General features: G+C 42.3%; 1 protein-coding gene across 1 annotated transcript in view; it reads right to left on the bottom strand.

Annotated features, from left to right (window-relative positions):
* Positions 1-750: 750 nt before the first annotated feature.
* The window catches only part of LOC124717102, a 73,471-nt gene continuing 47,981 nt past the window's right edge, over positions 751-26,240 (bottom strand). Inside the window, exons 5-6 of the mRNA XM_047243811.1 lie at positions 15,859-16,012; positions 751-6,457 (exon numbers count right to left, since the gene is read on the bottom strand). Coding sequence (XP_047099767.1) covers positions 6,315-6,457; positions 15,859-16,012 — 297 coding nt within the window. The 3' untranslated portion in view covers positions 751-6,314. The remainder of the gene's footprint in view (positions 6,458-15,858; positions 16,013-26,240) is intronic.

The raw sequence follows: 26,240 nt of genomic DNA, 5'->3' as shown, positions 1-26,240 counted from the left end.
CACTACTCTGGGAAGCAAAAATAATTGTGTAGATCACTATGGAAATCGTCAACAGTATCTGTCTAAGAATGAAAATAACAAAAATACACAGAATCTTAAAATTCAATCAATCAGACTGGTTGAAAAAATATATAGAGTTAAACAGAGAAATGAGAATGAAAGCAAAGAATTTTTGAGAAAGATTTTCACAAGTCAATGAATAATTCAGTGTTTGGGAAGACAATGGCAAATATATACGAAACAGAGTGGATATAAAAAATTTAGTCTGAGCTGTTCCAAAATGTGATAAATTTAAAGGGAGAGCGATATTTAATGAAAATCTTGTTCGTATGAATAAGACAAAAATTACATTTAATAAACCCATGTATGTTGGAATAAGTATACTTCATTTATCTAAAGAACTGTTGTATGATTTTTTCACTATAGAATCAAAATATGGGGCAACTATTGTTTTGTTATCAAAATACAGACTATTACATTTACAATATACAGACTAAAGGTTTCTATGAAGACATGAAACAGATGATTGATTACTTTCATATGACTAATTATACAACAGATAATATTTATGGTATTTCACAAGGAAACAAAAAAGTTTTAGAAAAAATGAGAAATGAATTTAATGAAAAATAATAGAATTTTGTGGTTTAAGTGCAAAAATATATGCTTATAAAATTGGTGATAAAACAGAGAAAAATCTAAAGGTGTTAAGAAATCTATTTTTAGAAACAGAATAAGTTTAGCAGATTGTAAAGATTATTTATTTAGCAGTATACAACAATAAAGGACAATGAATTTGATTTGAAGTGAAAAACATGAAAGCTATGCAGTTGATGTAGACAAAAAAGCACTGAGTTGTCACGATGAAGAAACATATGTATTGAAAAGTAAAATAAATACTTTACAATATGGACATTATTCATCATTATCATCTTCTGTACAGTTCCCACATTCATAATCATTATATTATTTAAAAAATAAACACCTTAATTCATGTGTACTATACATCATTTATGCTATCTTTTCAACAGTATAAACCCCTGTAGAATTTTTGTTGTTTTCTGAGTCAATTTATAAAATATCTAATTTAATAAGGAAAACATAAATAAAAAATTTTCTTTATAAATGGAGACTCTGGATATTGAAAAAGCTCTTCTCTTTTCTAAGGTAAACATAAAATCCATGGCACATTTCTTATGCAAATGAAATAAATTTACTAGTAAAATTTTATTATACTCTCTTTCTTCAAAAGCTCTACTTATTGAATGAGAAACTTTTAAAAATAATGAATAGCTTTTAATACAATTTTGTAATAGTTTTGGTAAGTTATTCATTAGCAAATTGTAATTTGCTATTGTTTTGCAGTCATAAAAAGGAGATAATCTGACTTTTATATTTCTTTCCATGTTTCTATATCACTTTCCTCATGACTAACAAATCTTATTTTGTATTCTACATCTCTATAAATTTGCTTTAAGACATCCATACAGTAAGTATGACCCTCATTCTATAGTTAAAGATGGTTTAAAATATTCTTTGCAGATATTATATTCAACTTGTTCCCCTCTTAATTTATTATTTCTTTCAACGAAAAAGTCAAAATTTAATTCATCCTACACATTAGTCACATTGAGAAGATTAAAAATCTATAGAGTTATTAAATTTTTAATCTATAAAAGTGGAATCCTTTTTGAGGAAGCTCAGTAATGCAAGCAGTTCTAATTCTTTTAGAAAGGTTAGTGAGTTATAAGTCAATGGATCATATTACATCACAGGTTGTGAATATTTGAGTACTACACATGTAGAAAATATATGAATGGAGCTTGATAACGAATTTAAAATTATTTTACCAAATGGATATTATGAATTAGCTAGTGGTTACAATTATCAGTTTTTGAAGGTGGGTGTGTTAAACTGAAGTGAAAAGGAATGAGGTTGCTTAATAATACTGAGTTTTATAATCTTGAATTTTTACTCTGAATATGACTGTGCATTAGTTTACTTCAAAATCCACTAATAAATACGAATATGTTTCAGGCTACATTATTTTCTGTCATGTTTGTGTGCCTTATTGTACGGTTCTGTCAACCCTGGGTATGTATCATGGTGTTTTAACTTCTTCCAAAAGGATTCATTTATGTGTTAACTGTTATTGAGCTTTCTGTACGGGCAAATGGTGTAGTACATTTACATTTTCTCTCTTCCACCACTCGTTAGCAATGGAAGTGAAAAGGGGAATGTGGTATTCTGCTATGCTTTAGAAAATTGACGTAGCCCATGACCTCTATGCTGAAAAATATTCTCACACCAAAGTGCCCCGTAATAAGCTGTTCGACAGACTTTTCAGCATCTGAGGAACACAGGTACCTTGGAGAACTGATAGTAGAAGATCCCACCCAGTCCGCAGATGTAAACCAAGAAAGAGGGCGTCAAACCAATTCTGAATCGTCGTATGGTCGGGCATACTTGGCGATAGATTAAAAGGGCCATACGTGCTACCACATGATCACATTATCTGGACTTTCTCATTAATGTATACCTACTTTGCTGGAGTCTGTACCGCTGCCGCAAGGAGTACAAATGTCTTTATACAAGATGGCGCACCAGCATTCTTTCGTCACAATGTGTACGAATATCTGATGCAGACATTTCAAGACCACTAGATTGGTGGAGGGGGCCCTCACACCTAGACTAGCTTATGGGGACACTTGAAAGAAATGGTCTATGCAACGCCAATTAACGATGTGCGGACAGTACAGGGTCGCATCTTCAATGCATGCCAGCAGGTACAATAAGAATCGGGTATACTTCAAAGGGTGTGTCATACCTTACACCAGAAGGCAGAAGGGTGAACTGTCATAAATGGACGCCACGTTGAACACCTCCTGTAAACACGTGTTTATCGCAGAAAGTATGCATTTCCAGACCTATGTTTATTGGACTTACATTTCTTGTTTCGGTGAGTACTGCCACATCTCAAAGTATTCGAGTCTTTTTTTAGCACTCTGTGTATATAGCTTTACCTTTTTCGCTCCAGGACAGTGGTTACATGAATGTTACATGATTATTCATTTTTTTCTAGTTTCTTTCTTCATTTTCTTTTCCCAAAAGCTCTTCTTCATTCTTTGGTTGTGTTTCTGCTTCCTTTGGACCGTCCACACTTTGCTGTTTCCTTCTATTTTTTACTTCAAATTTCGTGTTCATAATTTTACTTTTGAATTTGTCTCTTTCATTTATCATTTTAATACTGATCCCTGTTTATTTTAGGTATTCTGCTATTTCATGAAATCAATTGGTTTTTTTAACTGTGTGAGTGTGAATTGTGGAAGTCCAGTTAAAATGCCAAAATCCTTGAAGACTTACCCACAATATGACTGTGTGAACGCCACATGTTATTCTTTCTGCTATTTGATGAGTTACACCAGAAAATTATTCCCAACACCTGACTGAACGGAATTAGACAGAACATTGGGAGGTTAATGCGTTTGTTTTGAGGACTAGCAATAATACAGAGGAAAAGAATTTGAACTTGTTTGAGCAGCTCAGTAATACCTTCCTTCGAATTAAAGTTTTCATCAGTATGTACATCCAGAAATTTGGAGCATTCTAGCCCTTTTACTAAGTCCTGTTCTTGTTCTGGATCAATTATTGACGTGACAGTATGTTGTAAATAACTGAATATAGTGTGTCTTCTCAAAAATTTTGAGACACTCATTTTCAAAGAACCACTTAATGACAAACCTTTAACAGTTTCTTCTATCGCTTTCTCTCTCTCTCTCAAAAGGGGAACTGTCTGCAAAAGTCACCGGTTCTGCTTAAGAATATTAAGTGGAGATCATTCAAATAGATAAAGAATTTCTTTCGTCGCCGTTTTTTTTTAGTTTATCGCAATTCTTAGATTGTGCAAAATTTGCAATACCTCCAGTTCCTTCTGTAGATTTCATGTAGTCCACGTTCCACTTTCATATGATTCTGTGCTCCTGCGTACATCTGCAGGAACTTTCAAAATATGTTAATATATATGTTGCCGTAAGCTGCCCTATAAAGTGTATATTGTGCACTCTTGTTTGATTGTCAGATCATTATCGGGAAATTTCCCACCTTAAGTAACTTCTGTACTGTTTATAGAGCATGCTAAAGAAATTTGGTGATAACATTCAAGAAATTATCGAATTATACGTCTTACGCAATCTACTGCTGATAAGACAAGAAAAGCCCAATCTATTGGGCGAAAGGTGCGACAGCTCTGGTGCGTCTGGAAATTCGTGGAAACCCTGATTCACTGCGTCTCCAGAGGTCCCTGTGTTGCCGTTCTCCATGGTATGAACTTACTGCCTGATAGCACGATTAATTACTAAATCTAATTTCTTCTGTTATTTGGATTAAAGCCCACTGGAACAAGGCAAGCTGTAGAAAACTTTAATGGCTTTTCGTAACTATTTGCGACTCTGTTAGCTATAAAATTCGGTACCTTAAAACGTAAAACATTCAGTCTTAGTCGCGTGTCTGTGACGTAATGAAAGATTCTGGAGAGACATCTAATTGGTAGATGGAACATGTCAATGTTTGTTGCACTGTTGCATTGAAATCTTTGAGTACAAAAGATTCGCCTGAATCTTAGGATAGAACCAAGAATCTTCTACAGACATCCTAAAAACAGCACCGATTTCGATTTTTCATCTGCATCCTATCTAATAATCTCTGTGTTGATGCTGTCATTTTTCAAGTCCACATTGTATTTTTCCTTGCAGCCGAGCAAATTATCTTTCAGCTCAAGTAAAATAACTATGCTGCACCATACAATTTTTGGACCACAGTACGATCATCACGGCAAATGTAATTATGTGAGAAAGGAAATAAAACATCAGAGTCCATAGTTTTTAAAAGAAGTATCGTGTAGCTTAGGATGTGACCTTATGGTGGGATAAGGGTATTCGAAACGTGAAGACTAGAATGAAGTTATTTTGATTGTGACTGAGCTGTATTTGGTTCAAAGCTAACTTTTCACTCACTATACGTTTTTAACATTGCTATACTAAAAGAAGAAGATTAAAGCATTTATTGATTCCTAATTTGAGGACAAATTAAGTATATTTACCATAGTACTTCAGCTCAAGGTTTTCTGGAACATGCATTCAGATTTGAATGTCTGAGGAGCAGAAGATTTTCGCCAAAGTTGAAAAAATGGATCGTTAGCATAATCTAAATATTTCCGTATGGTATCACAAACTGACCTTGCCAAACATCTCACGATTTGGTGCAGTGACAATTTCGCTAGCAGTGTTTTGGGCGAACTCGTTTCCTGATGATCGGAGACAGTATTTAAAGTTTCCTGTTATGTCTGTGGTTATGCTTCGTTAAAAATAAGTTGGAGGTTGACGTCTTTAGTGGCGTGGTAGGGCCCATCTGTAAGACAGTCACAGCTCTTTCTCTGGCGCCACATACTCGCCATGTTGCCTGATTTCTATGGCTTTTGGAGAAGTCGCCGTAACTCTCTTGCCCCTGCAGAAGGGAAGAAATAAATAGTTGTTTTATTAGTATCCCTGCTCAGCTCGAAGACAAGAGGATCAAGGATCACATGTGTTTACAGCAAGACAGAGCTCCAACAAACTTTGATATTCAGATGCGTGAGTTCATCGAGAAACAACTTTGGGCCTACTGTAGTAGATGTGGTACAGCAACATCTCCAGCCCCACTGAAATGGCCACCTTCAAGCCCAGACTTTGCCACGCCAGACAGGTCATTATGGGGGAAGAATCATTTCCTTTTTGGCTCAACGTCAGTACAAGATTAGTGAAGTATTGCACACAAATCTCCAGGAATCCTTCCCAAGTATAGCTCCTGAGATGCTCCACAAGGTGTCAACAAGCACATGGAGACTCATAGATCACTGCGTAAGGCACGAAACTGCGCGTACGGATGAACTGGATATGTAACCTTTATATGTAAGTACTCCAATATACAGATAGCGTTTTACCAAGAGTTAGGTAGAAGCATTCACTATAGCTGCTGCTTCAACTGCTATGACCACCACTGCCCTCCCCGGTTTAATCTGCAAGTCCACATTCTATTTCATTTTCAGTGCACACGTAACTCTCGAATCTTTGAGCATGTAGCGTATACCAGGTGGCCAGCTATCAGCCTGTAAGTTAATCCAATGGCTCGTACAGTATATGTCGGATGTGAGACTGTGAACGATTGTCAGCGGAAGATAATCTGAAATCGGGAGCTGTGGCAAATGTACGTCGGGTCTAGATATTACTGGTACATGGTTGGGGAGAATGAAGTGTCCCTGGCAAGAGCTTCTCAGTGTCTCACGGATCACTCGGCTGCGATGGTGCTGGGACGCAACTGTTGGTAATCAATGGACGACAACTCCCAGACACTGTACTCAAGAAGTTCTGCTGCAACTCGAGGTTGTAGCTACGCACCATCATCCAGAAACACACGGTCACAGCTGCAACAGAAGACAACAGAGTCGAGATATCAACACTTTACATTCTGCTCTGATGATTGTGTCGCTCTGACTCCTAATTGAGTTACACAAAGCTGTTTTCAGTTCTTCCATATGTCTTATTAAATCTTTCCAAGTGGATCTTTCAGTTCAGGAAAAATGCAATAGTACTGGGACACGTAATCTTCATTCACACAGTTCAACAACAGAGAGCATCTAATTTAGATGTTGTTCCTGAGAGAGCAGTTGCGATGAGCAATAACAGGTCACGTTCACACAGTCTCAACAGTATAGTTCAGTAGACCTGAATCTAGAGTACCAGATAATAGGTGAGATGAACACAGTGTCAGGTCATCTACACAAAGTCTCAATAACGCTGTGCAGTGAATTTCGATCCAGTGTCCCAGCCAACAGTCATGAGGGACACTGGTGGCTTTTGTTCACACAGCCAAGACAACACACTACAGTGGACGTGGCATTGGCATCATATCCAACAGCGTAGTTGGACAGTGACAGTGACTGAAATGATTGTGGCATCCAGGTCAGCGGCTGATATGGATCTGGAGGCTTGCAATCACAAAGTCTGGACAACGCAAGCTAGTAGGTGTGGATGACATTTTACGGTGCATTTAAATGGACACAAAGAGCACTCATCCCAGACAATGCAGTGGAGCAGTCTTGGATCGGGCGTCCCAGGCCTCGGTAGATGTGAACACGATGGTCTCAGGTTCACAAAGTCTGAAAACAACAGATCCCAGTGGAACTATGTCTGCTGCCTCTTTCAGCATTCGAGCTGGACACTGAAGGTTCATGGTCTCATATGCTGGAAAACGCAAGTCAGCAGTCGTGGATCTGGCACCCCGTCCAGTGGCTGAAATGCTCAACATGGGGCAACAGTCATGAAATTGATTTCCAACGCAGCAATTGAGGCGCCGAGTCACTGACAGTTTTTATTAAGAGACTCTGAACAATAACGTTCAGTACATTTGGATCTAGTTTCCCAGCTATTAGCTGAAACAGAAACAATGGGTCTCAAAAAAAATGGTTCAAATGGCTCTGAGCACTATGAGACTTAACTGCTGTGGCCATCAGTCCTCTAGAACTTAGAACTACTTAAACCTAACTAACCTAAGGACATCACACACATCCATGCCCGAGGCAGGATTCGAACCTGCGACCATAGCGGTCACGCAGTTCCAGACTGTAGCACCTAGAACCGCATGGCCACTCCAGCCGGCAATGGGTCTCATTCAGTAGTATGAATCACAAATGACTTAAGCCTGAAGACCCATCCACCAGTTGCATATTCAGGCCTGCCGTCACACGGACTCCATATTATGGTGCAGCAGATGTGGATCTTGGCCTTCCAGAGAGAAATGGACTACACAATTCAATAGTCATGAAACTAGTGTTCCAGTCAGCAGGTGAGATGGGCATTAATGCTTCATTTCCACCAAGTTGTCGACATGGACTCTTGAGGCTCTTGTTAATGGAGTTTAAACAACAACGGATGTGACTCTATGATCGTAAGATCGAGTTGTACACTGGAGACTCGCAATCGTACAGACTGAGTGTCATAGAGTAGAGAAACTTAATCTGGTGTTCCAGCCAGATGAGATTAAGCCTTCAGAGAACTGTTTACAGCTGCAAAGAACCATATAAAGGCAGCGTTTATGAGAGTTGCCTTCCAACTGTTCACACACTCTGTCATTACAATAATGAGTTCTCTTCAGTGGGCGTGAGTCTTTGGGTATTTCTCCTTTTTCATGTGTATAGGCCGGCCTCTGTGGCCGAGCGGTTCTAGGCGCTTCAGTCTGGAACCACTAGGCTGTAAGTAATGGAACAAACAACATCATATGTTTTCATCGTGTTAACAATGTCGAATTTTGTACCAGAAAGCCGGCCGGAGTGGCCGAGCGGTTCTAGGCGCTACAGTCTGGAACCGCGCGACTGCTACGGTCGCAGGTTCGAATCCTGCCTCGGGCATGGATGTGTGTGATGTCCTTAGGTTAGTTAGGTTTAAGTAGCTCTACGTCTAGGGGACTGATGACCTCAGATGTTAAGTCTCATGGTGCTTAGAGCCATTTGAACCATTTATGTATATAGACTGAAGCAGCGAGTGAAAAATTGTACCACAGCCAGAAATAGAACATAGGTCTCCTGCTTTCTAGACAGGTGCATTACATACTAAGCAACCACTGCACACCAGTTCACACAGATGCACCGATTACCCTGGTACGTCTCCCTCTTCGATCCAAAGTAGACTGGGGTGGCATTGAGAATTTGACTCGAGGGGGGAGGCACGCCACGGTAATTGGTGTAGTTGTGTTAACTGCTGTGCCAAGGTGGCTTAGTGGCTAACCCTAGCAGGAGACCCAAGATCGATTCCCAGCATTGGTACAAATTTTCACTCTTTGCTTCAGCTTACATAAATAAAATATCTGTATGAGACTGGTAAAGTCTCTGAAATGGTCTCATTTCCTATGGATACTACTTGCTGTTGGAAACTTCACACATCAACCTGGTATGGTCTCTAAACAAATTGTGTACATAATTGTTCATTGCTATATAGCATCATACAGTTTATCAGACTTGCATGCAGTGGGGAACTACACCTCCAGACAAAATAAGTGAAGCGCTCAGGAGAGGACGAGGAAACAAAATGAAAGTTCAAGGGTTGAAAAAGTATGTAGTTACATCGAGTCAAATGGCGTTGCAGCCCCCAGACCACCTACGTATTCGCCAACCATGGTCATCTAGGTTAGTGTGGAATTGGGCTTCATTGCTGAACATTAGTACAGAATCGGGATTCATTGCTGAACACAGTGTGACGCCATTCATCAGCAGTCCAACTTCCCTCTCACAGCACCACTCCAAACGCAGTAATTTATGTTGTGGTGTTAAAGGCAGCCTACATATGGAATGGTAGTTCTGTAGTCCGGCTCTGCTCGCCTTTTCCCAGTGGTACCAGATGGCGCAGAATGTAGCAGGGAGTCCATTACTTACTTGTATGAAGATGGTATCTGTTCTTTCGGACATGTCCGAAAGAACAGATACCATCGGCGACCATGGGCGCCCTAGAATGAAATGATAATTGAATCAAGGCATTACGCTGTCGACAGGCGTTGATATACATCAACGGGGACAGTTGAAAATGTGTGCCCCAACCGAGACTTGAACCCGGGATCTCTTGCTTGCATGACAGACACTCAATCCATCTGAGCCACCGAGGGCACAGAGGATAGTGTGACTGCAGGGATTTATCACTTGCACGCTCTCCGTGACACCCGCATTTCCAACTTAAAGTCCGCACGCTACATTCGTAGTGCCCCTGCCCATTATACTCATTACTCGCTGCAGACAATCTTACCGATTCCTGTAAGAGTTCGGGCAATGGATCTGCTGCCAGTAATGAGTGTATTCGGCAGGGGCACTACGAATGTAGTGTGTGGACATTAAGTTGGGAGTGTGGGCATCATGTGGAGCGTGCAAGGGATAAATTCCTATAGTCTCTGTGCCCTCGGTGGCTCAGATGGATAGAGCGTCTGCCATGTAAGCAAGAGATCCTGGGTCCGAGTCTCGGTCGGGGCACATATTTTCAACTGTCCCCATTGATGTATATCAGCGCCTGTCGACAGTGTAGGGTCTTGATTTAATTATCCTCCCATTACTTGTTGTCCAATGGCACGATATGCAGTTCTCCCTTGCGTTGCCATATACGGTCAATCGTAACCTTGGCGACGAATATACTTGTCCTCACGCTCCCATGCAGTCCAGCACTGGGCCATTGTCATATCTCGATGCCCAGAAATCTGTAAACTGTAGGATTCGATCATCCAGCCAAATGTAGATCCACGATGAAGCCCTTTTCAAAGTCTGACAGGTGCCAATGACACTGTCTCGCACAAGCACCAGGCATCTCCATGTTCTTCACAGTGATCACTCAGTATAGGATGCTGTTCATGCCCTGATGATTCATCTTCCCCTGCCGATGTCGTTTCGTGCAAAAAATGGTTCAAATAGGTCTGAGCACTATGGGGCTTAACTTCGGAGTTCATAAGTCCTCTAAAACTTAGAACTACTTAAACCTAACTAACCTAAGTACATCACACACATCCATGCCCGAGGCAGGACTCGAACCTGCGACCGTAGCAGTCGCGCGGTTCTCGGACTGAAGCATCTAGAACCGCTCGGCCACCGTGGCCGGCCTCGTTTCGTGCAACCGCCAACATCTAACCTTATGCACAATGCTACACTGCTGGGAATATGCTTGTATTGTGAATAGATTAGAGTATGTACTCCATCAGCTCGGTCCTTAATACATTATTTACTACACTTTTATCTCGTTTTAATTACTGATGTCGCTCATTGTTACACCCCATCACATATTTAGTTACATGTCAATGGACATAGATGAATGATTTAAGGGATTGATGTTTTCCAAAGGGTCTATGCCACCAATCTGGTGTGTTCAGAGGCGTTTGCAAGATGAGCTTACTGAAAATTATTACCATGCAGTAAGCCAGCAGGGGAATATCGGGCTTAAGACGACTTACAGGACGTTTGTTGGGTTTTCTCAGACAATTTCGTTATGGGCAACTGAATCACCTTTAATACATCTTGCCTAGTGACCGAGTATAACAAAAAGCGAAAATAATGCTTAAAACGAGGTGACAGTACAGAAAATAATGTATTAAACACTGAAATGACAGAGTGTGTACTCTATTATATTCGTAACACAGGTGTTTTTCCAGCAGGGTAGCGTGGCGCATATAGTTAGGCATTGCGGGTTGCATAAAACGGGATCGGTAGGGGCAGCCGAATTACCCTGTGTGAGGTAATTGGTGAGTTGTGGCGCCTTGGAAGTATTTCTGTTCGGAGTTGGGACGATCGCACGCGCCGCTCTGCCAGCCGGAGCCCGGCGGCAGACACGTGGTGCCCAACGTTAGCCGGACTTCAGGGGTAGCCGTGACGAGGACGGTGCTTTGTGTCGATGAAGGAGATGTCTATGCCGGGAGTGCCAAAGATGGCAGACTTTGTGGAACCATAATAGCAGACATTTCACAGTTTGCATAGAAATTAATAGTAGCCAGATCAATCATGATACCTCAAAAAGAAACATCTACATTACCATTAATTGCACTACTATTCTGATGGTGTAATCAGATTTTCAATACCTTTTATTAATCTCAAGTTCAGTATCTGAGGGTAACCTATAAAAGTAACACCCAGCAACGAATTTCAAAAATCTAAACGATTCCGTCGATCCACATGTCTTTAGAAACCTATTAGTGTAAACCTAAATTGGAATGAATTAGAGGCATGTAACTTGAATAGTATATGAGTTATTGGAGGTCAAAGTGGCCGAGTACTACTAATCGAGTCAGGCCATAAGTATTCCACAGTTACACAAAAAAACGGTAGTAGCATGATTATATACATATATATTTATATTTATTCGTCTATCGCTTTGTTTCTATCTGATATACAGGGTGAACAGTATTTAAACCGACAAACTCTGGGAGGTTCTAGGGGACATCAAAACAAATATTTTTCCCTAATGTCATTTTTTCCTATGAGGAGTATTTAAACCGGTAGAGGAAGATTTCTCTGGCGGCAAATTAATTAAACCAACAAACGCTTTTCCATTTTTTATGACCAAGAGACAACAACTAGGTAGCAGATACGGTCCAATTGAACAGTCCCCAGCAACACCGACCCACACATTAACGAAGAACCGCACTTGATGAGCGCTAGTAACTGTGGCATGTGGGTTATTCTCACTCCAAACATGCGAATTGTGCATGTTGAAGACTCCATCACGTCCGAACGTTGCTTAATCGGTAAACAACACAGAGGATGGAAACGTAGGAAGCATTTCACTCTGTTCCAGGTACCACTGCGAAAACTGTGCTCTGGGTGGATAATCAACTGGTTCGAGGTTGTGGACACGCAGTAAGTGAAATGGACGTAACAATTGCTCTCGAAGGACTGTTCTTACATTCGTCTGATTCGTTCCCATGTTACGTGCAATTACACGAGTGCTGATCGGCCCGCATCTCGTGGTCGTGCGGTAGCGTTCTCGCTTCCCACGCCCGGGTTCCCGGGTTCGATTCCCGGCGGGGTCAGGGATTTTCTCTGCCTCGTGATGGCTGGGTGTTGTGTGCTGTCCTTAGGTTAGTTAGGTTTAAGTAGTTCTAAGTTCTAGGGGACTGATGACCATAGATGTTAAGTCCCATAGTGCTCAGAGCCATTTGAACGAGTGCTGATCCCGCTCCACATGCTGCAAGACAGCTTCCTCAAATTGCAGCGTTCTTACCGTGCGACGGCATCCCTGTCCAGGTAATCTGCTAAATGACCCGGTCTCACTCAGACGTTCGTACACAGCAGCAAAGGTCGTATGATGCGGGATACGGCGGTTAGGATTCTGTTGTTGATAAACCCGCTGTGCAGCTCGTCCGTTGTGGCGCGCTATGTAGTACACACCAACCATATCAGTGTACTCACTCCAAGTGTATCGCTCCAATAGTAAACAGACACTCTGCGCTACTACACTGGTGGACAGCAGTTGCCTACAACTGAAGAGCGTAATACGGCCTCCAACGGTTTAAATAATCCTCGTAGGAAAAAATGACACTAGGGAAAAATATTTGTTTTGATGTCCCCTACAACCTCCTAGAGTTTCTCGGTTTAAATACTTTCCACCCTGTATACTATTCATAAAGAAATTGGTTAAATATTTACTGTGTTTTAGAAAGGACAGAGACATTAAGCTACTGGCTTACCTTTTGTTGCTATTCCTTTGATACATGTTTATTTAATTTGATTATGTATTTAATAATGTGTGTTAGATTGTGTTTATGGTCCAGCTGCAGGAATATTTATTTAATATCAAGTTATTTAAATGTAAATCCAGTTTCGAAATGTTTCAATATATTTGTGACTGTACGTTGGCTTGGAGATGTGGAGGGAGCGCTCTAGCCAATCACAGCACTCGTTCCTAAGAGAGACGTATGAAGGTTGGGGAGGAGCATCGTTTCCGGAGAGAACATGAGGTAATTCTGGGCAGTGCGGCAGTTCTGGACGAGACGGCACAGGACACGGGAAGTGCTGGACGCGACAGTTGGCGGAAAGATTTAGACAGCGTGGAGCAGTTTTTCGCGTGGTCGCGAAAGATAGAAATATTTCGGAGTGCCGACCTGTGCTCTTGTGTGATTTCCGTGGCTTCTGCAGTGAAGTCGAAGTATGCGTTCAGAAGTGAATATATCGCTAGCTATGTCGTCGTTCATAACTAATTACGTGATGCAGGAATCTATTGTTTCCCTGTTATTCAACTTATATTTTATTTAATTGCTGGACCATCGACACCAATGAGTGTTTTGCAGAAATATACCGCATTCTCAAAAGTAATTCAACTATCATACTCATCATTTACAGTCGTTAAGATAGTACCTGCAGATTTTATTTATTTGCAATCTTTCATTTATAAATTTATATGTTACTTTCATATTTCGCAATTGCCGAGTGATAGAAACGTTCGACCATTCGATTCATGTGTGTATTCTTATCGTATACTATAGACTCAGCGGTATTTGGCCTGTAATGTGGCAACTACGTATCCCAGCCCCTAGACAACGAAACCAGACAAAACTTTTAAAATTTCAACGTTGAGTCGGAGGGTACATAGTTGTGGGCAACACCTCACCTGATTTATTTTTATTATTTGAAAGCCCGCACCATATACCCTACAAAGACGTGTGATAACTCTAAACGCGAAAAACACTAATGCACTCTGTTGGTCGTTCTACAATTCACACAGCATTGCAGCTTCAATCATAATACATACCTGCCAATGGTGGATATGTGTATGAAGTTACACTGACATCCAAGCATGTGTTATAGGTAGTCACTTTTTTGTCAGGCGGTATATAATGAGTCCTGTCACAGATATACACTACTGGCCATTAAAATTGCTACACCACGAAGATGACGTGCTACAGACGCGAAATTTAACCGACAGGAAGAAGATGCTGTGTTATGTAAATGATTAGCTTTTCAGAGCATTCACAGAAGGTTGGCACCGGTGGCAGCACCTAAAACGTGCTGACATAAGGAAAGTTTCCAACCGATTTGTCATACACAAACAGCAGTTTACCGGCGTTGCCTGGTGAAACGTTGTTGTGATGCCTCGTGTCGGAGAAATGGGTATCATCACGTTTGCGACATTGATAAAGGTCTTATTGTAGCCAATCGCGATTGCGGTTTATCGTATCGCGACATTGCTGCTCGCGTTGGTCAAGATCCAATGACTGTTGGCAGAATATGGAATCGGTGGGTTCAGGAGGGTAATACGGAACGCCGTGCTGGATCCCAACTGCCTCGTATCACCAGCAGTCGAGATGACAGGCATCTTATCCGCATGGCTGTAACGGATCGTGCAGCCACGTCTCGATACCTGAGTCAACAGATGGGGACGTTTGCAAGACAACAACCATCTGCACGAACAGTTCGATGACGTTTGCAGCAGCATGAACTATCATCTCGGAGACCGTGGCTGCGGTTACCCTTGACGCTGCATCAGAGACAGGAGCGCCTGCGATGGTGTTGTCAACGACGAACCTGGGTGCACGAATGGCAAAACGTCATTTTTTCGGATGAATCCAGGTTCTGTTTACAGCGTCATGATGGTCGCATCCGTGTTTGGCGACATCGCGGTGAACGCACATTGGAAGCGTGTATTCGTCTTCGCCATACTGGCGTATCACCCGGCTTGATGGTATGAGGTCCTATTGGTTACACATCTCGGTCACCTCTTGTTCGCTTTGACGGCACTTTGAACAGTGGACGTTACATTTCAGATGTGTTACGACCCGTGGCTCTATACTTCATTCGACCCCTGCGAAACCCTAAATTTCAGCAGGATAACTCACGACCGCATGTTGCAGGACCTGTACGGGCCTTTCTGGATACAGAAAATGTTCGACTGCTGCCCTGGCCAGCACGTTCTCCAACTCTCTCACCATCTGAAAACGACTGGTCAATAGTGGCCGAGCAACTGGCTTGTCACAATACGCCAGTCACTACTCTTGATGAAATGTGGTGTCGTGCTGAAGCTGCATCCAAGCTCTGTTTGACTCAGTGCCCAGGCGTATCAAGGCCGTTATTACGGCCAGAGGTGGTTGTTCTGGGTACTGATTTCTCAGGATCTATGCACCCAAATTGCGTGAAAATGTAATCACATGTGAGTTCTAGTATAATATATTTGTCCAATGAATACCCGTTTATCATATGCATTTCTTCTTGGTGTAGCAATTTTAATGGCCAGTAGTGTACAAGTAGAGATCCTCTATCCGCTATTGTCTTACTTTTGTGGGAAGCTGGGTCCTACTACAGAGCTCTCTCACCTATGCCGAGAATGTTTGCAGCCAGAATGAAGTAGCCAGTCTGAACGGAGCCAGTGAGGAACAGTTCTGTCAGCACCAGCCAGAAGTAGACCAGGTAGGCCCCGGTCACCACGACGTGGCCATGCAACCAGCACTGCACCAGATCTCGGCAGCGCTGCACAGACAGAGAAAAGATTTATCGATAAATACTAAACATCGAAATCTTTTAGGTAGTTTCGTGGGTACATACGAGGGAAATCCCAAAAGTAAGGTCTCCTATTTTTTTATATGCACATAGACCTGTTTATTTCTACAGTGGTTTACATCAGTTTATAGCATGAACATTTAGCTATTTTTCGACTTAATTATCATTTCTGTCGATGCATTTTTATAGGAGCTGTGGCAGTTTTTGTATGCCCATGTCATACCATCTCGCCGCCATGCTGTTCAGAAAGTTATGAACCTCTTCTTTCATCTCGTCGTCGGAACTGAGTCGCTGGGACCACAATTAACGCTGACAGGTGCTGTGAGATTCTGAAAAAACTCAAACGGGCAATTCAGAACCGGAGAAGAGGAATGTTGAGCAAGAGCGTACACATTCTCTATGACAACGCTCGCCCACACATCGCTCGGCAAACCGTTGCTCTCCTGCAACAGCTTCAGTTGAACATAATCACCCACCCATCCTATAGTCCTGTCTTGGCGCGCAGTGACTATCACCTGTTCACTAAGTTAAAAGAATATTTGGCCGGAAAGCGATTCAGTTCCGACGACGAGGTGAAAGAAGAGGTTCATAACTTTCTGAACAGCATGGCGGCGAGCTGGTATGACATGGGCATACAAAAACTGCCACAGCGTCTACAAAAGTGCATCGACAGAAATGGTAATTAAGTCGAAAAATAGCTAAATGTTCAAGCTGTAAATTGATGTAAACCATTGTAAAATGAACAGATCTATGTACTTATAAAAAAATAGGAGACCTTAATTTTGGGATTACCCTCGTACATCGATATTGCACTCTTGGTATATCGACCATGTTAATAAATGGCCTGTATATCATGGATATAATTCCATTTCCTATACACTTTTCTGAGTGGCCATTATATTTGTAGTGTCTGTTCTTTTGAACATAGCCAACAGGATAGACACATTTTGATAGTGCAACCACTATGAATCAAGAAACAAAGGAATGAAATACATTAGTTGTCAGTGGGCATTAAGTTATATCAATGAGGCAAGCAGAAAATTTGTGCTGGAGTGCGATTCGAATCTGGATCTCCTGCTTGTTAGGCACATACGCTGACCACTACTTTGCGTCTTGATATTCATAGTGGCTGTAGGATCAAAAATGGTGTCCATTCTTGCAGACATACAGGGTTATTACAAATGATTGAAGCGATTTCACAGCTCTACAATAACTTTATTATTTGAGATATTTTCACAATGCTTTGCACACACATACAAAAACTCAAAAAGTTTTTTTAGGCATTCACAAATGTTCGATATGTGCCCCTTTAGTGATTCGGCAGACATCAAGCCGATAATCAAGTTCCTCCCACACTCGGCGCAGCATGTCCCCATCAATGAGTTCGAAAGTATCGTTGATGCGAGCTCGCAGTTCTGGCACATTTCTTGGTAGAGGAGGTTTAAACACTGAATCTTTCACATAACCCCACAGAAAGAAATCGCATGGGGTTAAGTCGGGAGAGCGTGGAGGCCATGACATGAATTGCTAATCATGATCTCCACCACGACCGATCCATCATCTGTTTTCCAATCTCCTGTTTAAGAAATGCCGAACATCATGATGGAAGTGCGGTGGAGCACCATCCTGCTGAAAGATGAAGTCGGCGCTGTCGGTCTCCAGTTGTGGCATGAGCCAATTTTCCAGCATGTCCAGATACACGTGTCCTGTAACGTTCTTTTCGCAGAAGAAAAAGGGGCCGTAAACTTTAAATCGTGAGACTGCACAAAACACGTTAACTTTTGGTGAATTGGGAATTTGCTGCACGAATGCGTAAGGATTCTCTACCGCCCAGATTCGCACATTGTGTCTGTTCACTTCAGCATTAAGAAAAAATGTTGCTTCATCACTGAAAACAAGTTTCGCACTGAACGCATCCTCTTCCATGAGCTGTTGCAACCGCGCCGAAAATTCAAAGCGTTTGACTTTGTCATCGTGTGTCAGGGCTTGTAGCAATTGTAAACGGTAAGGCTTCTGCTTTAGCGTTTTCCGTAAGATTTTCCGAACCGTCGGCTGTGGTACGTTTAGCTCCCTGCTTGCTTTATTCGTCGACTTCCGCGGGCTACGCGTGAAACTTGCCCGCACGCGTTCAACCGTTTCTTTGCTCACTGCAGGCCGACCCGTTGATTTCCCCTTACAGAGGCATCCAGAAGCTTTAAACTGCGCATACCATCGCCGAATGGAGTTAGCAGTTGTTGGATCTTTGTTGAACTACGTCCTGAAGTGTCGTTGCACTGTTATGACTGACTGATGTGAGTGCATTTCAAGCACGACATATGCTTTCTCGGCTCCTGTCGCCAGTTTGTCTCACTGCGCTCTCGAGCGCTCTGGCGGCAGAAACCTGAAGTGCGGCTTCAGCCGAACAAAACTTTATGAGTTTTTCTACGTATCTGTAGTGTGTCAATGAATGGAGCTACAGTGAATTTATGAAATCGCTTCAATTATTTGTAATAGCCCTGTATATAACTCCTTCAGATATACGTATGATCCCGTCAGTGCAGATGCACACCAAACTGACACTCTTACGGGAGTCGGAGAGATGCCGCGAGAGTAGTGAGACTAATAGGCAGGGGCACTACATCAGTAGTATGTGGTGTAAATTGAGAATTTGGGGTCTGACGGATGCGGGGGCGGGAGGGGGGGGGGGAGGGGGGGGAGGGGGGGGGAGGTATGTGCTAATGTTGATGTTATGTTCAGAGGGCGAAGTGCCTGGTAAGCAGGAGACGTGGATTTGAACCCCAGTCCAGAACAAATTTCCAACATGCCCTATTCATATAAATTAATGCCCACTGGCAGCTAATGTTTTTAAATCCTCCTGCCAAATAAACTTGACACATTTTTCTACATCTACATACGTACGAGTACCCTGCAGCTACTGAGAAGAGCATGGCAGACAGTATTTTGGACGGCATGCTGGGCTTTCCTCTGGTCCCAGCTACAAGTGGAGTGCCGGGAAATTCACTGCTTCATTGTCTATGCACATGCTATAGTTAGTCTAATCTTTTGCCACGGCCGCTTCTGGAACAATGCGTAGAATAGCTTTCTCGGGATAGACTAACTGATATCCGTCTTCAAGCGCTTACCAGTTCAAGTTTTCAACGTTTCTGTGATGCTCTCCCCTGATTCAAACAAAGCGGCACCCATTCGTGCTACCTTCTTTCTGCATAATGTATGGACTACTGAAAAGGAGACTTTCTCTGTAGCAGCGTTGTATGTCATCTCAGTGGGTGACTGTGTTTTTTGAGATATGGTATTCCCACTTCCAGCACTGGAGTTAACGGATTCACAGCAATTATCCCATTCCTTGAGAGTTCATTTGTACCCAATTACTTGAGCAATGGCGCTGATGACCTCACTGTTGAGAGAACCTGCTCGCTAGAAGCCGTTTCCGTTGTGCGAAATTAAGTTATTAATATGTAGGGAGCGATTTCAACGCTCATTCCTATTACCAAAGGAGTAGGGTCAAAGAGTCTACGTGGTGGCAAATACAGAATCAATGAACAAATTCTCAGATTGGTTGTAGTGTCCATTTGAACAGGCAGTATCATTCCACCTCGCCTACCTCGCTGGAACATGTTTTAACCATATTAAGTAATTAACAGGCGTACTTGCAGTTAACTTGCCGTACCAGGATGTGTATTAGAGACACAACACTAAGCTTGCAAAGAGATATGACGGTTGTTTCATGGATCCTTGTGTTGTATCAAAAAAGGAAAACTAATTCAAATGGTTCAAATGGCTCTGAGCACTATGGGACAATATCTGAGGTCATCAGTCCCCTCGAACTTGGAACTACTTAAACCTAACTAACCTATGGCCATCACACACATCTTTGCCCGAGGCAGGATTCGAACCTGCGACCGTAGCCGTCGCGCGTTTCCAGACTGAAGCGCCTGAAACCGCTCGGCCGCACCGACCGGCGAAAACTAATTCACAATCAGTCGCAAATCCAATCTATATTCTTCTTGCAGATCTTCATTTCAGCAATTGTGCTATTTCAATGCGTTTAAATCGACTGGTATAGACTCTTCAGGCTTGAGTTAGGATCTGGCAATGTTCGTGTTAAAGTCGTATTGTAACATGTATTGCCACAAATTTGATGAGTCTGTATGACTCAATCTAAACGCACTGAATGTAGCTATTCAGTAGATGAAATCTCGATCTGGAATAGATGTAGATTTGCGACTGATTGTTGAATTCCTTTTTCCTTTATGAAATATCAAACTTGGTCTCTTTCGCTATTCTTCTTGCTGATGGGTGTCATCTGTGCTTTCTTTCAACCGCTGGGCAAGCATTTTTGGACAAAGGATCTACATTGTATTATGGTTATGACGGGAGCTAGCTCACCTGAAAAGTCTGTATAGAAGGTGAGAGCGATTCCATCAGGCCCTGAAGCCTTGTTTCGTTTTAGCGATTTTTGTTGTTTCTCATAGCCACCGACAGAAAACTTTGTATGACTTATTTTTGCAGTAGTGCCGGGATTAAATCGTCACAGTGCTCTTGGATGTTCCTTTCTAATGGCGCATTGGAAAATGATTTCTGTTTTTGCTAGACTGCTTTCAATTTCAGATCCAGCGCCATCCGCAAGTGAATGAGCGCTGTTTAGAATTTATTTGAATACTGTGAGAGATCCATCGATAATTTCCTGCTACAGTGGTTGTTGAAGGCCCTCTCCACTGTCATACACGATTCATTCAGAATCTTACTACCTAAAACGGGACTAGCCGAGCGGTCTAAGGCGCTGCAGTCATGGACTGTGCGGCTGCTCCCGGCGGAGTTTCGAGTCCTCCCTTGGGCATGGGTATGTGTGTTTGTCCTTAGGATAATTTAGGTTAAGTAGTGTGTAAGCTTAGGGACTGATGGCCTTAGCAGTTAAGTCCCATAAGACTTCACACACACACGCACACCTACCTAAAACTCTGTGCTTTGTTGTACGTCTATTAGCCAGTAGCCTATTTCCTTAGAAGATTCTTTACAGTCAATGTATACTAAGGAGGATCTGTCCCACCATTAACTTTTCTATCAAGTGTACACCTTGCGGACGCAATGTCAGATATTCTGTTAAACTTGACGTGAGGTCTACCATCGGAATTTCTAAATTCATTGGGAGCAGTGACAACCATACTACTATTGAAGTTGGAGTGCAGAATCTGTGAGAGAGCCGATATACCATCGGACATTCGGAAAAATATCATCCATACTATCCCGAAGACAGCAAGAAGAGATTAGTGCGAGAACTATCGAACAGATAACGTAACAGCTCATGTATAAAAGTCGCTGACAAGAATAATTTACGGAAGAATGAAAAAGAAAACTGAGGAACTGTTAGATGACGATCGGTTTGGCTTTAGTAAAGGTAAAGGCACCAAGAGCCACTTCTGACGATCCGCTTGCTAATGGAAGCAAAACTGAAGCAAACGTAACACAGATTCATGGAATTCGTCGACCCGGAAAGAGAGATCGACAATGTGAACAGGTGCAAGATTTTCGAAATTCCGAGAAAAATAGGTTCCAGCTACAGTGATAGACGGTTAATGCACGAGGGCTATGCAGAAAGAAACAGACATTTTGAAATTAAAAAGAAATTAACAGTATAGAAAACCCTAATTTTATTACATTCATTTTGAAGGTTCACTTTTAAACTATTTTTCTGCATGATCGCCGTTCAGATTGGGGCAGTTACCATACCATGATAAAAGTTTTTCAATATCGTCTCTGTACAAGTTTGCCGCCTACGATTGCAGCCATTGGTTTATGACGTCATGCATCTCGGCGTCACTATCAGATTCATTGCTGGGAAGAGCTAGTAATCACTCAGCGTCTAATCTGGGTTGTATGGTGGATGATCGAAAACCTCCCATCCAAAACACCAAAGGAACTCTTAACTTTGTCGGTGTTTGACAACAGGTTTGCGGTGTCTTGCCAACAAGAACTTAATCACAGAATGCACCTCACGAATGGCGGGATTTTCTATTGCAATGCAACTGTTAATACGTCACAGAAAGCATAGCAGCAGAGGCACAGACAGTACGCTATCAACGCTGGGTATATACTGAGTGTAGCAATGCTACAGCACCAATATGACGTCTGTAGCCCTGCCCACTGCTGCAATAGAGCAAAACGCCTATTACGTGCTGGGTAGCCCATATACAAAATGTACTGTACTAAAAGCAAAATAGAACAACAAGACTGGAAGACGAAGAACAAAGTGCTCGGGTTAGAAAGGGTGTAAGACAGGGATGTGGTCTTTCTCCCCTACAATTCCAGTCTATACATTGATCAGCAGAACACTGTGACACTGTTACAGAATTCTGCTATCTTGGAAGCAGAATAACATGCGACGGACGAAACAAGAAGGGTTTAAAAAAGCTGAACAGAGCAGGAAAAAGGGAATTCCTGGAATTCCTGGCCAGGAGAAATCTACTGGTATTTATTTATTTATTCATTTATTTATTTATTGTTCCGTGGAACCACATTAAGGAGAAGTCTCCATGGTCATGGAACGAGTCAATACATGAAATTATAACACGATTGCAGAAACTATCGATATAATCCCGTCCAGGAGATAGCAGCGTCACCCGGCGAGGAATGACTGCTAGTCAGACACACTCACGGTGCATACAGAGTCAGTGACTGTGCTGTCCATGTGTAGAATGGGGAAGGTGCGGGATCTATCTGAGTTTGACCGAGGGCGGACTGTGACGGCACGAGCATTTTGGAAACTGCAAGACTTGCCGGGTGTTCGAGGAGTCCTGGGAGGGTGGGGATCTTCTACACGTGACGAAACCAAGGTGAAACTACGTCCAGATGTCTTGGGGTTGGGCGGCCACCCCGTATTACAGATATCGGACGTTGTAGGCTGGGCCCACTGGTAAAACAGGCCAGGCAGCGAACTGTGGCAGAACTAATGTCAGACTTTAATGCTGGGCAGAGTACACACAGCACACCGAACATTGTTGACGATGGATCTCCGCAGCCGACGACCACTGCGGTGCGAATGCTAACACCACGACTTCGGCACCTACGACTGAAGGGAGCACGTGATCATCGGCACTGGACACTGGCGCAGTGCCGGAGGGTTGCAGGGTCTGATGAATCCCGATACCTTCTTCACCATGCCGACGGGGGCGCGAATCCGTCGTCTTCCAGGGGGAGCAACTCTTTGAGACCTGTACTGCAGGAGGGAGACAAGCTGGCGGCGGCTCTGTTAAGCCCTGAGGAACATCTCATGGCCATCCATGGGTCCAGTGGACTTCGTGCACGCCACCACGACGACCAAGGAGTGTCGTACATTGGTTGCAAAGCAAGTGCACCCCTTCATGACGATAATGTTTCCCCGACGTCAGTGGCATTTTTCAACAAGACAACGCGTCATGTCACAAGGCCGAGGAACATGGTGGAGAGTTCCAACTGGTGTGCTGACCGCCCAGCTCGCCAGATATGAGCCTGATCGAGCACATCTGGGACGTGACTGAACGTGGCGTCAAAGCTCATCGTTCCACTCCCCAGAATTTGTGGGAATTAGGTGACTTGTGTGTGCAGATGTGGGGCCATCTCCCTCCAACGACCTACCAAGGTCTCATTGCTTCCATGCCACGACGCGTTGCCGCTGTTATCCGTTATTAGGTAGATGGTCATAATATTCGGGCTAATCAGTGTACATCGGTGAAGCAGTAACGGTCAAGAGTGGAACTGAGCCGGGATCTGTTTAATGGAATAAGGAGTCTAATGAGTACATGATATGGATTGAGAGTGAAACGAATGAATGTCGAAAGTAGCGAAAAGTAGTAGAAATGAGAATAGCGTGAAGCTTAACATCAATATAGATGATCACGAAATAAATCAGGTTACAGAATTCTGCTATCTTGGAAGCAGAATAACATGCGACGGACGAAACAAGAAGGGTTTAAAAAAGCTGAACAGAGCAGGAAAAAGGGAATTCCTGGAATTCCTGGCCAGAAGAAATCTACTGGTATTTATTTATTTATTCATTTATTTATTTATTGTTCCGTGGAACCACATTAAGGAGAAGTCTCCATGGTCATGGAACGAGTCAATACATGAAATTATAACACGATTGTAGAAACAGATAAATGAAATATAAGAAACATATTCAGTTGTTGATTGTAGAAACAGATAAAATGAAATATAAGAAACATATTCAGGCGACACGTCGTTAGTTTAAATAAAGAAAATCAAGAATGTAACACTGGAATTTGCTTAATTTTTTAGCTCTTCCAGGAGCTCCTCGACAGAATAGAACGAGTGAGCCATGAGGAAACTCTTCAGTTTAGACTTAAAAGCGTTTGGGCTACTGCTAAGATTTTTGAGTTCTTGTGGTAGCTTATTGAAAATGGATGCAGCAGAATACTGCACTCCTTTCTGCACAAGAGTCAAGAAAGTGCATTCCACATGCAGATTTGATTTCTGCCTAGTATTAACTGAGTGAAAGCTGCTAACTCTTGGGAATAAGCTAATATTGCTAACAACAAACGACATCATAGAAAATATATACTGTGAGGGCAATGTCAGAATTCCCAGACTATTGAATAGGGGTCGACAAGAGGTTTTCGAACTTACACCACACATAGCTCGAACAGCCCGTTTTGAGCCAAAAATACCCTTTTTGAATCAGAAGAATTACCCCAAAAAATAATACCATATGACATAACCGTATGAGAATATGCGAAGTAGACTACTTTCCGTGTTGAAATGTCACTTATTTCAGATACTGTTCTAATGGTAAATAAAGCGGCATTTAGTTTCTGAACAAGATCCTGAACATGGGCTTTCCACAACAGCTTACTATCTATCCGTACGCCTAGGAACTTGAACTGTTACGTCTCGCTTATAACATGCCCATTCTGTCTGATTAAAATATCAGTTCTTGTTGAATTGTGAGTTAGAAACTGTAAAAACTGAGTCTTACTGTGATTTAGCATCAAATTATTTTCCACAAGCCACAAACTTATTTCATGAACTACATTATTCATGAACTACATTATCAGTATCAAACACAGGAATTATTTTGGGAAAGGAATTTCTGAGAATGTACGTTTAGGGTACAGCAGTGTGTGGTAGTGAATCATGGACCGTGGAAAAACCCGAAGAGAAGAGAATGGAACCCTTTGATACGTGGCGTAACAGAAGAATGTTGAAAATTGACTGGACTGATAAGGTAAGGAATGAGAAGGTTCTTTGCATAATCGTCGAAGCAAGGAATATATGAGAAAACTGACAAGACATGGGAGAGGATGGTGGGACATGTGTTAAGGCGTCAAGGAATAACGAAATTAACATTATTGTGGACCACCAGCATCCTTTCATGCTTCATGTCTGCCCCGAGGGCAATAACGTCTTTTAGCAGCGAATTATACTCTGTAGGCCAGAATCCTGCTACGGTAATTTGAGGAGCGTGTCGGCGAACTTTCTTTGATGTCTTAGCCAGCAAATTCGCTTGACGTGAACACGATGGAACACGCTTAGGACCCTACCGGACTCCAGCTCCGAGCGCACAAATCACCACATAAACGGGGTTTGTGTGACCTGTGACGCATTCCTCTGGACAGCTACCGAACACTTGTCGGATGTGTGGCATGCAGAACTTCTACTGTATTTCGTTACATCGTTCCAAAGGTGGACCTACAGCCTACTGATCAGGTGTCGTTAAGTTTTGGTTGATCAATGGATGGTATCTTATAAGACGGCCATCAGCAAATTTAATGCTCACACATTTAATAAATTAGGAAGCACTGAAAGAAGCAGCAAAATTTCTGTTACTTCTGGAAATTAATGACTGAGGGGCTGACGAACGTTTTATCAGTAAAGAAAAAAAACTTGTACCAAAAATCGCACGTAACAGATTATCTTAAACGTCTGAAACTTTTGCATTGCGGATAATACCAGATTTTAGACATGAACAAGTAAAAAAGTAGACTTATTTTTCCCTTCTTTCTTTCACTAATGTCTTGCAGCATCATGTTCTCGGGTAACTCGTTATTGAGGTTTAATGTTTGTTGTCGACTAGAGAACCTCTTGTGGGCAAATCTTTCAGCAATGGGATGTACTGTCAGTAGTCACACAGTACATTTATGAAGTTTGTTGTCAACAAGCAATTGCAATCTGAACTAATCTTCATAAATATAATAGTGGAAGAGAA

Source organism: Schistocerca piceifrons, chromosome 9, assembly GCF_021461385.2.
Source record: "Schistocerca piceifrons isolate TAMUIC-IGC-003096 chromosome 9, iqSchPice1.1, whole genome shotgun sequence".
NCBI lineage: Eukaryota > Metazoa > Arthropoda > Insecta > Orthoptera > Acrididae > Schistocerca > Schistocerca piceifrons.
The sequence above is the reverse complement of the archived record's forward strand: the minus strand, read 5'-3'. Positions and strand labels throughout refer to the sequence as shown.